The sequence below is a fragment of the Prunus persica genome, chromosome G1 (genome assembly GCF_000346465.2).
Source record: "Prunus persica cultivar Lovell chromosome G1, Prunus_persica_NCBIv2, whole genome shotgun sequence".
NCBI classification, from domain to species: Eukaryota; Viridiplantae; Streptophyta; class Magnoliopsida; order Rosales; family Rosaceae; genus Prunus; species Prunus persica.
In genome coordinates, this window is record NC_034009.1 from 33,632,597 (window position 1) to 33,650,116 (window position 17,520).

The 17,520-nt window shown below is 36.9% G+C and overlaps 2 protein-coding genes across 6 annotated transcripts; both read right to left on the reverse strand.

Annotated features, from left to right (window-relative positions):
• LOC18790713 (cytokinin riboside 5'-monophosphate phosphoribohydrolase LOG1) lies at positions 291-2,585 on the reverse strand. The gene is made up of 7 exons (XM_007225732.2): positions 2,306-2,585; positions 1,724-1,821; positions 1,548-1,578; positions 1,334-1,433; positions 1,123-1,193; positions 888-1,031; positions 291-760 (listed from the first exon to the last, which is right to left on the reverse strand). Exons 1-7 carry the CDS (start codon positions 2,429-2,431, stop codon positions 677-679), a joined length of 654 nt encoding a protein of 217 aa, XP_007225794.1. The 5' UTR covers positions 2,432-2,585; the 3' UTR covers positions 291-676.
• LOC18792164 (5'-3' exoribonuclease 3) lies at positions 7,448-17,056 on the reverse strand. 5 transcript variants are annotated; one of them, XM_020568783.1, is made up of 24 exons: positions 16,565-17,056; positions 16,218-16,320; positions 16,044-16,120; positions 15,094-15,285; positions 14,832-14,951; positions 14,650-14,712; positions 14,353-14,502; positions 13,737-13,901; positions 13,423-13,500; positions 13,234-13,320; positions 12,475-12,735; positions 12,163-12,258; positions 11,555-11,650; positions 11,395-11,465; positions 10,662-10,790; positions 10,509-10,585; positions 10,376-10,416; positions 10,195-10,269; positions 9,937-10,094; positions 9,397-9,513; positions 9,122-9,197; positions 8,560-8,681; positions 7,984-8,459; positions 7,794-7,909 (listed from the first exon to the last, which is right to left on the reverse strand). In XM_020568783.1, the coding sequence occupies exons 1-24, from the start codon at positions 16,766-16,768 to the stop codon at positions 7,905-7,907; spliced, it is 3,039 nt and encodes a 1,012-aa protein (XP_020424372.1). In that variant the 5' UTR covers positions 16,769-17,056; the 3' UTR covers positions 7,794-7,904. The 5 variants fall into 5 exon arrangements, with proteins under 5 accessions (XP_020424366.1, XP_020424370.1, XP_007225407.1 ...); XM_020568777.1 differs by having other exon boundaries at positions 7,448-8,459; positions 9,397-9,501; positions 16,565-17,055; XM_020568781.1 differs by having other exon boundaries at positions 7,448-8,462; positions 8,584-8,681; positions 16,565-17,055.

Consider the following 17,520-nt stretch of genomic DNA (forward strand, 5'->3'; position numbering starts at 1 on the left):
AAATGAATTCTTAATTATTGAAAAGAATCGATTATATACATCGAGTTTTAGTCACTTGAGCTCAAATATAGACAAATAAATATTGTAATGCTATGTCTCTAGTACACTCATAAATTGTAAGAACCAACCAAAATAATGGTGAACTTATTAGGTGACAATCAATTTCCAATACTTAAAAGAATTTAAAAGGGCATCCTCCCCTTCTTTTCTGCTTGTTGATCTGATCTTTATGCAATTTCTCTCCGTCACTATCACTCGCTTTTTTTTTTTCGTCAACTTGCAACAGCCCATAAACTCTTGAAACTATAATATAAATTAAATTAATAAAATATACAAAATATCATAAATCACCGACATGAGGAACTAGAAATCAAATCACAGGTATTGTGATCCAGGTCAGATTCTAATTGACAAATTAAATCAAAAATTCCGAAGAAAAAAGAAATTCAAAGCATGATGATCCACAGCAAATTAAAACAACTGTGTTGTGGGCACTTTTTTTTTTTTTTTTCTTTTTTCTTTTTTCTTTTCCTAATGGAGCTGCACATCTACATACGGGGTTGGGGGGAGACTGCTTTGCTTGTGTGTATCTTAGAAGAAATCTGCTGTAATCTAAGGGTCATAAATCCTCCACGACATACTCATGGCCTGTATAATATAATTGAAGGGAAACTTGTCAACGAGCAATGTCTGACTTTGCAGTGAATTCCAGTTGTTGCTCCATCTCCCAACTTAGCCCAGAATGCTTAGGAATATATTCCTGGTTGGACAAATCAAACCCGTCAGAAGAAATAAAAATGGACGGGCCAGATCCCATCAATCATCATTTTCCGTTAACAGTAGCTAGCCACGTGTTAAGGGATGACAATTAAGATATTAAAATGCACCTCTAGCTTGCACATGAGTTCCTGGGCAGTTTGGGCAGAGACAATAATGTGACGGGCAGCAGGGTCAATGAAACCTTCATCCACAGCCTTGTCTATGAACGATAGCAGTGAATTGTAGTAGCCATCCACGTTCAACAGCCCCACCTGCATTAAAAATAATTAACTTTCTTAATCAGCCCCTAATTATCTAATTTACTTGAGTACAAGGAGGATAGCTGAATTTCTTGTATCTTACTGGTTTATCATGAATTCCCAACTGAGCCCAAGTGATGACTTCCAATAGTTCTTCTAAGGTTCCATAACCACCTGTTAACCGACATCAACATATGGAATATGGATGATTAATATATAATCTGAAACTAAATGATGTGTGTGCGCGCGCGCGTCCATGTAGAACATTAAATTAAATTAAATTAAATTAAATATATTATGAGGTTTTTGGATACCTGGTAAGGCAATAAATGCATCAGCTTGGCGGGCCATTTCTGCTTTGCGTTGGTGCATGCCCGATACAGCTCTTACTTCTCCCACAGGCTCTCCTGTGATCTGAGATTACATATATACATTGAGTTTTGGGATTTGATTTGAATTATAAACTTGATCTTACTTAATCACTCGACCAGTTAACTAACTTATACCAGTAAGAAATTGAACTATTACCTCTCTTGGCATGAGAGTCCTGGGAATTACTCTGCAAAAGAAAACAGAGCTAAAGATATTAACTATAAAGAAAATCTTATAGGCAGGGCAGGGCAGGGCAGCGCAGCTGAGAGACAGAGAGAGAGAGAGAGAGAGAGAGAGAGAGAGAGAGAGAGATGGCAAATGGGATAAGTTACCCCAACACGTGGCGACCACCATCATAGACAGCTTGGGAGACCTGACCCATCAATCCAATGCTTCCTCCTCCATAAACCAAGTCAATGTTTCTTTCAACCTGCAATGTTTCTTTTTATATTAGTAAACAGACGTGCCTCAGTTCAAACATATATAATTACAAGAGACCCAACATTTACGCCATCATTCATATATCACTTTATGATTGTTTATTCCTTAATTCCTTGAGGAAATATCCAGTCATCACTTTTCTCAATAATTCATCATGCACTGTTCCAACCCAACCCAACACAAAACAACCCAATCAGAAGATACTAGAAAGATTACTACTTTTTATGAATTCGGACTAGAAAGATTGAATTCAAAGCCAAATCAATGGCTCAAAGTTCAAAACCCCCTCAGACCCAATTGAAAATGCCTTCTGGGTACCTGAATCTTCGATTAACTTCAAAAATGACACATAAATATCAATTATTCTTACAGATTACGGGTTCTGCTTATGAAGTTATGAGCTTCATTCAATATGTGAAAGGGGAAACAACAATAAAGCTATAAGCTTTAGAAAGAGTAAGAAGCAACAGTACCAGTTGTTTGCCAAGTTGGATAGCAGCAAGCTGGTAGCTCGGGTTCTTCCCAGGACTGCTACCGCAGAAAACACAGAGACGCTTGAATCTTGATTTCATTGGAGCCTGTTGTTGTTGATTCTCCATTAGAGGGAGGGAAGGCCTGAAACCAATATGGTTTTCTTTGCAGAGAGAGAGACAGAGACAGAGAGAGGCCCTTAACGTGAATGAGTTTGTTGTGTTCAACAGTCAGCCAGCCATCGCTATGAATTGAAAGCCATTGCCAAAAGTAGAGGGAATGAAATTGGTTCTATTGGTTCTTTTTTATATAGGAAAAAAGGAAAGGAAGGGGAAAAAAACGAATGCCCCACACATCACATCTCATCTCTCAATTTCTCGTCTCGTGAGAATGAATTTCACGTTGATATTGACGCTGAGTTATTGTACGCTCCTTAATTTTGGGAACAGAATGACGGTATGGGATATTCTTTTAAATTTTTTGCTTTAATGCCTGCTTTGTTTAGCACTTGCTGAATCGAAAGGATGAAAATAATTCAAAAGTAAAATGCAAACAAATAAACGAACGAGTTTAACAGAGGAATTTTGCCTTTAAATCCCAATCCCTGAAACAAATAATGGAGTTTTTAACCTTTAACGTGAAATTAAAATACGAACCACAAAAAGAATTTTTAATTCCTTCGTTCTAAAAAAAACATATTCCCACAGTTTCCCTCTCATGAAAAGACGTCTCGAGTGCCGCACAGACTTTGAGAGGGAGGAGGTCACTGTTCTGTTCTCTCGTCCTCCCCTCTTCTATATGCTTTGATGCACAAATACCCCTTCTCTCCCTTACTTTTGAAAACTTGCGACTTTTATTTCAGAATTTCTTTGTCTTTTTATGATTTATAAGTGGAGGTACATTTTGTGCTATTCAGGTTGTTGCAGGTGTTATGCTTGCACTTATGTATTTATAATAATCTTGTGTAGTTATATATATTTGTATCGGCATTTTGTGCACAATCTATCATTTTTATCTCTATATAAAAAATCAAGAGTCCATCACATACTCGATTTCTAGATTAATTAATAGCTAATTAACATATTCGCATGCTTATTGGATTATTTTGCTAATTAAAGCTGGTTCTAATAATAAAGGGGTGATAATAATTATAATAAAATCCACTTGGGAATAGTTGAACTGTAAACTTGAGAGCAGTATTGGGACACATGAAGCGTACAGCAACTTATATGGTGTAGTTATATAGTGACGAGGACATGCAATATATGCTTGGAAGATTCTGAAAGTACAATTACTTATTATGATACATCCATTTGTTAATCATGTAATTTAAAATACAAATGGAAATGGCAGATATAGTAGCCAGATGGTTTATCGTGCCATGTTCTTCTCCCATATTCTTCAACTTGCAAATTAAATATCCAGGTGGTACCTAGCTACTCATAAATATTAAATCATATGTAGATCTATTTATTAAATCTTATTTACATGAAAGCCTATTCAAAGTAATTATATATATTTATATATCACCATAAGTAGAATTCTGCACTTGAACCAGTTATTTTAATTTCATCAAGTCTAATTTGACTTTTTCATAATTAATCTTAAATAAATTGATTCATCCTGTTAGTATATCTTGCGTGTGTGTATATATCACTGTGCTATCACGTGACACACGTCTCTAGATTAAGATTTTCAGTTTCTTTCTTCTTTTTTCTTTTTTCTTTATTTTTTATTTTTTTTTTCAGGAAAAGAGAAAAAAGTCATGTAATATTCGAGAAGTTGTATTGTATAGTTGGAAATTCCGACAACATATAAAGTTGTTTTAGACAAAAGATGGTTGAAATGAAGTAAAGCCGACCTTATCCCAAACTTTTTTTGGAGAATTTTTTGCATGTTTCAGATACATTTTCACATGGAAATTCAAACCAAGCACGGGACTTATTTATCCAGTGCAAGGATTCAGATGGAGAATATTCCCTTCCAATCAAAGTTCAATGCTGAGGAATGACAGACGTTATTTTCTAATAGTTTAGAATGTTCCAAAGTAACTTATCTTTTGATGTTTTTGTTCTTTTGATGAAATTAAAAAGTATATATATTCCTTTATTTTTGTCTTTCTGAGTGTTGGTGGGGTATATTGATTTGTGTTTACATACATGATACATGCAATAAAGAGGAGGAGATGGTTTGCTTACCTTTTGGGCCGTGAATGGCTCCTTTATCGACTACCTACTTTCTATTGCATTCGATTATCTTTTGCCTAAAGAGGAGGAATTAATGGGTTTCATTCATTCACAAACCAAAATGTAATTATGCATAAGCTTTGTATATCATACGAAACTTGGTACACACTACTCAAAGAGTCAAGAGCTCTAATTTCCTTTCCCACAACCACAAGCTCATCTAATCTGCCTCATAACCACGTGTTTTAGTTGCAGGTCTAAAAAGCATATTAAAATTCCATTCTATTCTAACTTCAAGGGTGGGGTGCTGGTTTCTCCGATCAAACCCATTAAAATATTCATTTCGTTCTCAACCTCACCTGCCTTCTTGGCATATATGTCATGTCACCATTATATATCTACCTGTCCCTTGTAAAAATTAATTGACTAAACGAGTCAGGTTTGATTTGTTCATTTCTATATGGTTTTTTAATTTGTTTCCATAAAGGGAAGTTTTGTCCTTCACTAACAACTTAACAAGTGGGTTGAAGAATTTGACTGGTTTATTACTTTTTATAATGTCGTTTAGAATTGAACACATCCCCAACCAACTGACGACTCATCTGGGAAACTAGCCCTAGTATAGCTAGCGTGACAAAGAATAAAACGACTCCTCCAATATAATCCAATATAAAAAATAAAATAAAACGAAACCAGTCATGACTCATGACCTTTTTGAGTCTAATCTGTTTCGTTTCATGGCTTCTTTTAGTTGGCAAGTCAGATCGGAGAGACCAATGCATGTTGATGATGAGTTGTCCACCGCCGAATTCTAGGACTAAGTAAACGAGACCACGTGGCATGCCATTGCCAATGAAAACCCTACTTGTTCTTCTTCTTCTTCTTCTTCTTCTTCTTTCTTCCTCCATACAAGATATGCGATGCACGCTGGAAGTAGGGGTCGATTGTTAATTTATAGATTTGTAAAGAAAAGTGTGAAGGGTTAGATATATAGAATTGGAATAATATAATCGCCATGATGAATCAGTACTGTTGACATTCACTACACCAACATGCGTCATAGATGACTACATGATGACCTATATTTATCAATTATATATTCCTTCCTTCCTTCCTTCCTTCCTTCCTGGGGTTTGCTTTGCTGCTCAAATTCCTTCATATATATAAATAATAGGAGGATTTCTTGCCCAGTTCTAAATTTGTTTAATGCGTTCCTTCTTCTAATAAAAATAATATTCTTCACGGAAAATACTTGTATTTAATAATCAAAGCAACGGCCCCATCATCATCATCCATCAATCCAAATCTTTACTGGATTAGGTCATGCTCAACCGTAGTACGTATAAATTTTCTGAAAAAAAACTAACCCCACCTCAATTATATATATACATTCAATCGCAGCAGCTCTTTTTGTGGACCGGATAAATATATATTTGGAAAATATCATATTTCGGATAAATGTTTGAGTGAGAAATGGAGGTATGACTATGAACTCAACTCAATACGTGGATATCAAACATTCCAATTTCCAAAACTAATCCTGTTTTATCTCCAAATTATAAAAAGTAAGAGAGAGATTGGATTTCAATTTTCAATTTTGTGAAAGAAGAGGAGCAATAATGGGTCCCCAAATTCCCCACCACCCGACCATTACAAGCTGTGATTGCGGTGCACTCGTGCGCTTGGTTTGTTCTGAATCTGATTACTCTCAATTTTATCGCGCATATCTTCTTCGCAGGACATTTATGACTTCAAATGTGTACGAGTTTTTCGTGCTAACTTTATAGAAATTCAATTCAAAGGGTGAGATTTACTACCACACTCAATTTTAATGCTATTATTAATTCTTTTTGCACACTTTGTTTTGTTGTTCATCATCCGCCTACACAGCACAGGGACAATACTTAATGGAAGATGATATTACCAATAAAATAATGAGACGCATGCATACATAACAAGAGGTTAACAAGTCATGACAAACATGTTTTAATTTTTGGCCAATAATCATGACTCATGACAAACATGTTGGGAAGGGGTACTTTTTTATTTATTTATAAAGTTAATTTTGTCGCCATATCTAGGGACGGGGTGAATAGTTAGCAAAAGAAAATGAAAATAAAATAATAAAGAATTGGGTGTCTTGTGTATTTTCATTTCAATAATAAAAGAAAGAAAACACTTGACACTCATGACACGTCTTTTGATGGCAGAGGAGAAAAAGGTCTTTTCGATTCTCTCCTCAAACAATTTCAGTTTACAACATCAAGGACAAAAAGGTCTTTTGATACGGTAAAAGGACTATGACTATCGGGACCCGCCTTGGGCCATTCATAACGCCGACTCCTTGAGGCCCAGGGCTAGGGTTTCAATAGAAAACTAAGGCCCGGGTTTATGATTTCCTAGGGAAAATTTTGCTTCTGTAATTTTCCAGGAATTCAATTCTACATTTGCGCGATCTGATTTTCTCGAGAGACAGATCGATGATTAGTATTTCTCAGAAATACAGCAACTATATCTTTGCTAGCTTCCTGATAGTTACCAGCATCGTTTGGGTTTAGGGCTTTTCGATGGCAGAGGAGAACAAAGCGGCTTTCGTAGGACACCGTCAATGGCGACAATGCATGAGGTCTCCGCGACGTCATTAATGGGGACGAGCACTGTTACCCAACTTTTTTGTTCACACATTTTTCCTGTGTTAATTCTAGGGTTTTGTATTTAGATCGCAAGAGGATGTGTACTTGCGTAGGGTAACGACGCTAATGGCGAGAATGTACGAGATAGGGTGAGCATCACTGCCCTAATGTTATAATGGGCCTATTGGTCTTCTGCTGCCAACAGAAATTGTAACCACAAAAAGAAGCACATGAGATGATTATGGGCCTAGCACATACATGTTGTAGGGTGGCATAAACACGGCCCATTAAGAAAAAAGCACTAAACAAAATTGACTCAACCCAATTTTATGAAAAAAAAAATAAACAGACCAACCAAAGCTTTTATCATGGCAACCAGCTAGTACAATTAGAAAAAATTTAACTCAGTACACTATCGCGATTACAATTTGAAAAAATAAATTACTCATGCACTCAATACTCGAATCTCACCTGTTACGACAATTTGGGGTTGTCCCACTTATACAATCTGCTCTCCACCGACCAATACTTTGCCGAGTCGCCACTCCATGGATAGCGCTTATAGTGTAACAGAAACACAACTAATCGAAAAATAATTTATGCTGCCATTTTGACATCCGAGTATATAGTACAACAATTTCAGCACAAGCAGAAGAAACTCACTCTACTTGTGGCCATACCCAGGCTGGGGTGGAGGTGGCCTCCTATGGCCTCTTCTGTCCAATCCGGAGTACTGGTTTCCAGACTGTTGAGGGCGGCCATACCCTCTGCCCGGGTTCTGGCTAACCTGTGGAACCCAGCCATCAAAACCTTGAGCAGGCGGTCCAGATGGTTGGTAATTCTGATAGTTGTTATACCCACCTTGATAAGGAACAGGAGTGACTCCTGGTGGAGCTTGTGGAATAGGTCTCTGAGGGTAGATTGGTCCTCCGCTCTGGTGATTTCCTGAATGGTGGTATCCTTGCCCAGAACTCCTTTCATAATGTTGAGTATGAGAGCTATTCTGATGATGGTGGGCAGCTGATGAAGAATGTCGATCATTATATGCAGGGTCACCATGTCTTGGGATGGCATTAACATTGGAAGCTCGGTGTTGAGCTTGAGGATGGTGGATTGTTCTAGGTGGTGGCATTCTACTGTGTCCCTGTGCATAGCTTCCGTTATTGGTGTAGGAATGGTGTGGTGGGTAATTCGGAGGCCCGACATAAGATGGTCGAAGGGCATGCATCTGATTGCCATACCCATTGGAGTCTACCTTAGGCTGTAAGCTATTAACAATAAGGCGATGTGCCGCTTCCTCGAGATGTCTTCCAGAAATGCTTCCAGGAGGGTTCTGCCTGAAAACGAAAGCAAAATCCATAATTGTAGAAGATAAATTGCTGGGTAGGAGGAAGGGTGTTGCCTTTTATCAAACGGGATAATGGAGCAGGGTCTAACCTGGCATTGTCAAATGGCCTTCTGGCATTTTCAAATGGCCTTCTGGCATTTTCAAATGGCTTTCGCCCAGACTCTTCATGCCACAAAACAGGTGCAGGCTTCAAATCCCCCACTGACACAATCTGAAATTAACTTGATGTAAATTGATATGCTAGAACGAGAACCATCATCAAACTAGTGCAGCTACATTCTCCATAAAGAAAGAAAAGTCAACACCTATAACCCTTGTTCTTTTCATTGCAAATCACTGTACTCTCAAACTCACTAAATATTGATGTATATGATCATATGATTATTATCCTAAATCCGACCATAAGTAACAAAGTGAAACGCTTAAAAGAGAATCCTAAAATGCGAGAAGCAGTATTGTTCAAGTCGGTTTGTCATCAGCTACATTTGTATTGTTACTTTGATTACTTTATTGTTACTTGAGATTACAGTAATAGCCAAGTCATGTAAACACATTACCAAACACACAAAGCAACAATCACCACTCATATGTATATCATATAACAAAATTCTGATTGAAAAGCATCTTAAGATAAATATAAACAAGATTTACCTTCTTAGGAAATATAACACCTGCAGGTGGTCGAGTTATATGCTTATGCCCATCTGGTAGTCTGTATATCGCACATCTGAACATAAAGGGAAAACATTACATTTCGGAAATGCACGATCACTTCAATAAAAAAACACATCTATTAATGAAGCCACTTTTTTTATATTAATACATGGAGCTTAGAGAATAAGGAGAGTGTGATGAGAAATCTAGGGAAATCTTTATAGGCAAGTCCATAAAATATAGCAAATAGGCTTTCCATTTTAAAAACATACATTACTTGGTTGTCCATAATATCCTCCATGCTTTCAACAGGAGACCGAAACACCGGAGGACAAGGCTCTCCAGTACAAGGAGATATATAACCGTTCATACCTTCACTGCATGCATCCCTAAATAAAATCAGAAAATAATCCAAGCAGTTCTTAAATATACGGTCAACATGAAAAACAGATAACAAAATAAAACTTGATAATCATGTAGCAGATTGGTACATAACAGCTGGCGGAGAAAATGATTTCCATCTATACATACCAAAATTTGACTACTAAAACATCGGATTTTTCTGGATAGAAATATCCTTATTCAAACAAAATATACCAAAAAAGAGCATGATCCTCAAGAATAATATTATATATAATCACTAAATAAATCAACTTGAATCTTCCACACATACAATATGGAATACTAGTCATATGATCTAATAGCATGAGCTTTGCCAAATCAAGAGAAACAACCAATCAATGCCCAATGGTATTGAAAAGTTGTTCGCCAAAGCATAAAGTCAATTTAATGTATAGCTTTGCTGCACAAACCTGTACTTGGGATCGATCTGCTCCTTAACTTCAACTCGCTCTTTGTCTGTCAACTGTTTACAGCGATTGTCAAGAGAATATATGCATACAGAGAGAGGATGAGACGATGTAACAAAAAGCATCTCAAACATCACACTGTTTCTACGGGTCTCCTCTTCCTGCACTCAACAAATGAAAGCGGAGTTGAAAAACAAAAACTACTGGGAGCACAAAGAGAGGAAGTTAGAGCCTGTAATGCAAACTCAAAAGATTACGTACCGTTAATGTATGTTCGAGTTTTTCAACCTCAGCAAGAAGACGGGCTTCATCAATAAAAGGCAACTTCGCAATACCCTTCAGAAAAGCAAAAAGATGTCAGAGACTACACTTGACAGTCGTCCAAAATACATAATTCCCATCATGCATAAAACCAAAATAAGTTACAATAAGAGACACACACCTGCCAAGCAAACCGCTTCCCATTCATATCCACTTCAAAATCTGGTTCCAAACAAAGGTTCAGAGAAGTGTCTTAATAAGCAAGTCAACCCCAAATAAGATCTAAACCGCCAATCTTTAGACAGAAAACATACCAACAGGGTAAAAATCAATGATAGGTGAGTTTGGATCAGTCATCAGCTTCCTATACTGCTCAGGAAGGGCATGGGAGCTGCAAATGGATTATCATTAGTGCATTGCTTGATGGAAAATCTTTTACACATAAAAGGAAAAAATCAACAGCCCACCTTGCAGCAGGAAAAACCCCCAACAGCTGATTGAATGGTTTAAAGGGAGAGCCCAAATCAAAACTTATATTTAGCTGGTCAAGGTCCTTGAGATCAGATGCAAATGGTGCATAATGATAGGGATAAAACCTGAAAAGGGACATTCATCAGCATGATAAAGATATTTAACTAACATCATTGATGCAGATATTTATTTCTGTTCAAATTAATCATGTATGTAACTTCCCCTAAAAAATAATATATAGCTAATATGATTTATTTTTTAACCACATCAGCGTGTAAATATAAAACACCACATCACCCTCGAGTTTAAGCAATTGAATCTGAAAAGAAATGACCAAAGTCAATCTATTGGCATTTCACATCTTAGAACTACATTGCTTAGTCCTGCTTTCAATGGTAAAACAAACATTATTTCAATATGTTATTACTGTTTTTGTGTGATAATCTAACCCTGCATGTGCTTAAACCAATCCTTATACAGCACTAACAACCACATCCAGATGATCATTTCAGCCAAAAAAACAAATGCTAGAGTAGTAAAAGAATACATAATTCGAAACCCTCAATTACAGAATGATGAGAGTATGACCCACCCTCTTGTGAGGAATATTCTCAGTAACATCAAGGCATCAATTCTAAAGAACAAAAACACATCATAGTGGAAATGTGAAACTTGAGCTACTATAGCAACATGCAAGAACAAGGAAGGTAGAGATCACAAACTACTCACCACTGCCATGAACAAACCCCTTCATAATAATAGTGCATCACCCAACATAGACCTTCCGTGTATCGCAAAACCTACCCAATAAGCACAAACATGAGAAAACTACAAATGGGTTTTACAAATAAACATTTGACATAAGCAATACAAGAACTCATATACGTACAACATCTTTTCGAATTGCTTCACGTTCTTCAGGAGTTTTTGCAGAAAACTTTTCTTCATAATACCTATCTTTCCACCCAGGTTCTCCCAATTTAACCTAATGAAATAAGACAAAGAATCCCATTAATAATGCAAGCTTCTCAACTATTGTATAATTCATGCATATCAATTATCAACTTAACCGGTATTATGAAACTGAATAGTATTGAGATAATATAATGAGATTGAAATTGATAATTCTTCAGTTTTCACTTAGCATAGAATTATACAGATAAACATGGCAATGCAACAAGACCCATATGCATAACAACAGCTAAACATTTATTAGTCAAACTACCATACTTTTGAAACATAAACATCAAACTCTATGAAAAATAACAAAAATAAAACCTTGTCCACAAGTGATGCTTGCAGGTACACATGCTACTGTGGTTGCAAATTACAGGCACACTCCATAAATGTTCAATATCTCAAAACAGCTTTCAAATGATTTATAAACATACACATTTTCAACTTCGATATACAAAAAATGTGTACCAATCAACATCTACAGCAATACCCAAGTACACAATATAAGATTTCTCGCAAGTTAAAAACAAGTAACCAAACCTTGTCTTCATCACCATTTCCCGAGTTAAAAAGGTCAGATTTCTCGCGAAGAACCTCCTTTAACTTTGCTTTTAATTCTTCTTTGTTTCCATCTACCTATAACCAAAAAGAGGTGGCAGCTTAGGGACCAAATAATTATTAATGCATACCAGCAGAATTCATTAGACATTAAATCCTATTTGTAATATAATTATTACGAAATAACACGATAAAGATTTACATTTACATCCTGGCCAGTATAAAAAATCAGCCTGTATATGTTAGATGATAGATGTTTTGCATAAAACTGATTTTTTAAGATAAACAACATACATCTCCTTCAAGACTGTTCTCAGCTTCAACAATAGCAGCACCGATGGTTGACCCCTCTAAAGACAAACGTGCTACCTTTCGAGGATTCGCTTGACCATTAAATTTTCCAGATTGTTGATAGGGGGAAGGCGAATGACCTGAAGCAAGACGAGAACCATGAAAACGAGAAACTGCAACTAATGAATCTGGTTGCACTTCGGGCCTTGCATCATCTCCTCTTCTCAATTGCCCCTTCTCACGCTTTATTCTATCTGCCTGCCGCTGGAAAGGGGAGGGGAGGGGAGGATTGTGTTGAACAAATGTGGCTTGAATTTAAAAATATATAAATAAAATTTGATCACCTCAGAAAATGATAGGATGCACAAAAAGCAGTCTCGTCACCATTAAAACCCTTGACAGTAAGATGCTACCATCATAATTAGAATCCTACCTTTTCAATTATGTCAATCAATAAGCACTATTTCACTTCTTTCTGGACCTTAGAGGTTAACCTAAACAGCCTAAATAAATGTACCAAACTAACCAATTATGTCAATCAATAAGTCTCTTCCCCTCGTACACAAAATCATGGGCTAATCCATGATGTAACATCAAAGCAGTTATACAATCACATCAAACACGGTGGTAACAAGATAAGAAGACTGCAGCAGCTAGGGCCAGTAACCAAGATCTTGCCTAGCTTCACTCAATGAACGACAAATATGGTAACTAGATGGAGTTCCCCTCAAGTTAGCTTCTTGTGGCAACTAAAGAACAAACCTGATGCAATCGAGCTCTTTTCTGAAATATTTTATCTTCATAAGAACCAACTGCCTGAATGAAATGCTCTACTCTACTCAAATTCGGCTGAGGAAAAAAATACAAATAAATAAGAAAACTATAGAGGACATGGTAAAGCCAAATGAAAATTATTTACTTAAATAGCCTGCAGTACAGTCGGTTACATACCTTGCTTCCATCAGTCAAATATCCACCCAATGCCCTAAATTCCTTTTTGTATACAGCGAAAAGCAAGTTGATCGCACCCTGAAAAATCAACAACGAGAAAATTATAACAGGATAATATTCTCCTCTTATTTACCTCATCACCAAGAAAAGGCCACAAGAAGAATCTTTTTTTATGTTATTTTACCACCCTATTAAGTTACTACATGGACAAGATTTTTTTAATTTTAAACTTTCATATATACCTCTGTCAATATGATAGGGGAAAGAAATATCAATATAGTCCAATTTATTAGGCTTAATAAAACGTTACATACCTCACGAATCTCCAGTGTCGGCATGTGTGGTAAGAAATCGTTGCCAACAAAGAAACAAATGAATATAAAATCATCTACGATGCGCTCAGAATCAATCTCAATTGGGGAATTGGGAATTTGCATCTCAAGCTCCAAATATTCTCTAAGAGTCCAGATGTTGAGAAACTGCCAAAACAGAGATAAGAGCTTAAATATATTGTCACGCATTATTCATAAATATGCAAAACATGTGCCACAAGTTCTATCCAACAAAACCTACATTCACAAGTGCTCTAAACTGAAAATTCTCAATCCCAAAATCACAACCCCCAATATTCAATTTCAAGGTATAATGCTAGACACAGACAGCCTCCCTCTTTTTCTTTCATACCAATGATTTGGGTACCATACCACACAAGAGAAATCTGACGATGACTATTACTATCTTTTATAGTTTTTAGTAGATAGGCTGGGGGGGGAAAAGATACACTTTGGTATTTTTCACCTTTGCAAAGGGTAAATCTGTGGGAGTCGGGGCTTTCAGGCAAAATAATAACTTAAAGGACTTTTTGAGATTTAAACATTTATTTTATGGTATCCGTATACTCTACGGTAAGTGCATTGCAAAAACCCTAACCTGGTATGGCTTCTTGGCCACAGCCTCGCCATCAGCTTTCTCATCAAACTCTCCGGCCTTCCGTTTCGCCTTTCCTTCGCAATTTGCCGCTAAATGACCCATCTGACCGCATAGGAAGCATTTGTCTTGCTGTCCAGGAGTGAAAACAACCTAAAATGTAGCATTGCCAAAGGCCACAAGCATTAGATGGAATCCAGATGAAAATAAAGGTAACCATCTACTAAACAAAAGTAACCATACAGAAATACAAACTGATTTGATTTTTAGAATGAAAATTGCAAAATCATAAATGCAAACCTCTCGAAGAATTGAAAAATGAACTTCATGAGTAGCCAAAGCAAGCATAATCAAATCGGCATCCTGTAATTGACCACCCATTAATAGAGTATGGAACTTTTTAAAACCATAATCAGGGCAATTTATAAAGTAATGCATAAATGAATAAGGGGTACAAGCAAATGCTTAAGGAAGAAATATACCAAACCATACAGGCAATGGCGTGTATTTGGATCATAACCAGGAAGATTTCTTTGAAGGCGAATATATGACATAACTTTGTGTTCCCCTTCACCTGGGACATTTGCATCAGAAAGAATAACCTTCAAAAATAAAAAAAAGATTTGTTAAAAGTAGAACATTCATCGCAATTAAAATGTCAATAAAAAAGATGTCCATGATATTAATTGCAAAGGAACAACCACACAATTATAGGAAGACAAGGGAACAAGACAAGGAAAATACCTTAACATTTTTCCATCCAGGGTCATTGTTTAGTCTAAGATGGACATAGTATTGCAATGCAACTGACAAAACAGCCATAAATTGAGTCCCAGGAGTGATAACATTAGAATCAACAACTTGTGACTGCTGTTTGGGTGGAAGTTTTCTCCCCTCCGTTTCAAACTCCTCACGTAGCCGTTCTTCTTCAGCTGCCTATAAAAGAGAAACCAAAAATTTTAAAATGGATATGCTTAGCTTTTGTTCTCTTACTTTCTTCCCCCCTTCCAATGGAGGTTGGAAAACCTAACTGAAAAAAAAATGTTACAAGCAAGAATTCAAGAAATCAATAAAACATATTCACAGAAGGAGAGGAGAGAGAGGAATAGAGATTAACATGCCCCGGCATCGTATAAATGGTTCAAGACTCTGTATCCCCCAAATATAATTTCTTATGGCAAATACACATTCCAAAACAAAAGGTATCTTTGATTAAGGTTGAAAAGAGAATCATGGGAGAATATCTGCCAAGCAATCGAAACGTCCATGGGCCACTCAAGAAACAAGCACCACAAGAGTTATGAGCAAAGAAGGAACAGGTTGTTGGGTCGTCTAAAAATAACACAAACTGCAACACTAATAACTAAACAAACATAACTAATAAAGCGAAGAATATGCATATAATCACAATTGATGATAACACTAGAAATAGTTATAAGATGCAATTTTTTCAACTCCTACAGATACTCCACTATAAGCTACAGAGGAAATTTTGTAGTGCCAAGGGAACAAACTGCTTTTGTTTGTTCAGTTACTAGTAAAGGCAAGATATATGGGCAGATTTATTCATCTCTCAGTTGTTTGTGATGAACAAACCTTACTTTATAGAAGAATGAGAAGTTACAAGAAAAATACAAGCCCTTCACGTGCAAACACATGGAGGACCCACCTATAGCATCCACAAGAGGACGTACCGCATCTGCTGCATCTTTAGCAGCTCTAAATCGGCGAGACCGCTGTTGATTCATTTTTGCCCTGGGGGCAACGCCATCTATCAATAGTTTACAATAATCAGTATTTTAAAAATTGCACACCATATAGCATTCGCTTGTACAAAAGGAAATTTCAGTTCCCATTCGAGCACTCACCAATAGCCATGTATAATAGCTTTCGAGGTCGCACCATCACAAAGAGTCTATCTATGTAGTCAAACATGCACTGAAATACCTCATCAAAGGTTGATGGAGAAGGCTGCATCAGTTAAAATAACACCGTTAAGACATACAGCTCTAACAGAAAATACATAAAGAATTTCATAGACAAGCAAATTCAAAGTAAATTTTCACTCCAATAAAAGGGGGAAATACTTTACACATGAGGCATTGTAGTTGAACAATCAACACAAGAAAATAAACCACGTGTGTGTATATATATATATATTCATAATCACATTGTAGAAAAAACAAAGCAAGGAAATCAATCTATCAAACCGTACCCTATCTTCGGGGTGAAAACAGGGGTGAATAATCCCGTTCATGTCGAGGTAAAGATTGTCGTATTCAAGACCATTAGGGTTTGGTTTACTGGTGTCAACCGGAATCGATATGTTATCGATTACAACGGGTTCTTCTTCCACCACGTCGACCACCACGAGCGGATACTTCTCCGCCAACCATCTATAGAATGCTGGAACTCCCATTGTCAATTGCTCGCAGCTCGCAGCCTAGCAGGCCTCTCTCGCAAATCAACAAAAAAGAAGGCGCGAGAAAGTTAAAGAAAACCGCAACCCTAACCCTAACTGAAGCTCTCGGAGGAAGACTATATGTGAATGTTGCGAAGGCAGAAACCGTGCGCTAGTCTTTCTTTGATATGAAATTGCTTCGCTGGGGGCGAATTAGGGTACGAAACCAAGTGACGGGACGGTTATACCCCTACCAATTGGACAAAATAAGCAGATGCTTCGAGGTTATTTTTGGTTGAAAGGAAAGAAACACAGACTGGGGTTTTTTTATGTCTTCAACAGTGGGATTTTAATGAGTCGTAGCCTCCTAGGTCGGTTGTCTATCCTATCTGAGCTAGAGACGACCGACAATTTCCGTAAAGTTTCCAAAAACGAAAGCCGAAAGCCCAGAGTCATAAAAAAAGAAGGCCTGCTATAACCGGCCGATCAAACATGGCCCATATGCCAACGATCACCTCCAATTTACGTGAGGGCCTTATTTACTTGATAAGACTCTATTTTTTATATGTTGGATTAAATTTGTTATTTTTCGCAAACTAAAATACACATTTTATTGGTCAAACTCAAAACACTAGATTATTTAACTATTTTATTTATAGTAATTGGTAAACCCATAAAGCTTGTTGAAAAGGCACTACCAAAGCAATGATGTCCCCCAGTCATGGGCTACATATGACAATCTTTTGTTTGTGGAAGACTTGTGGAGATTG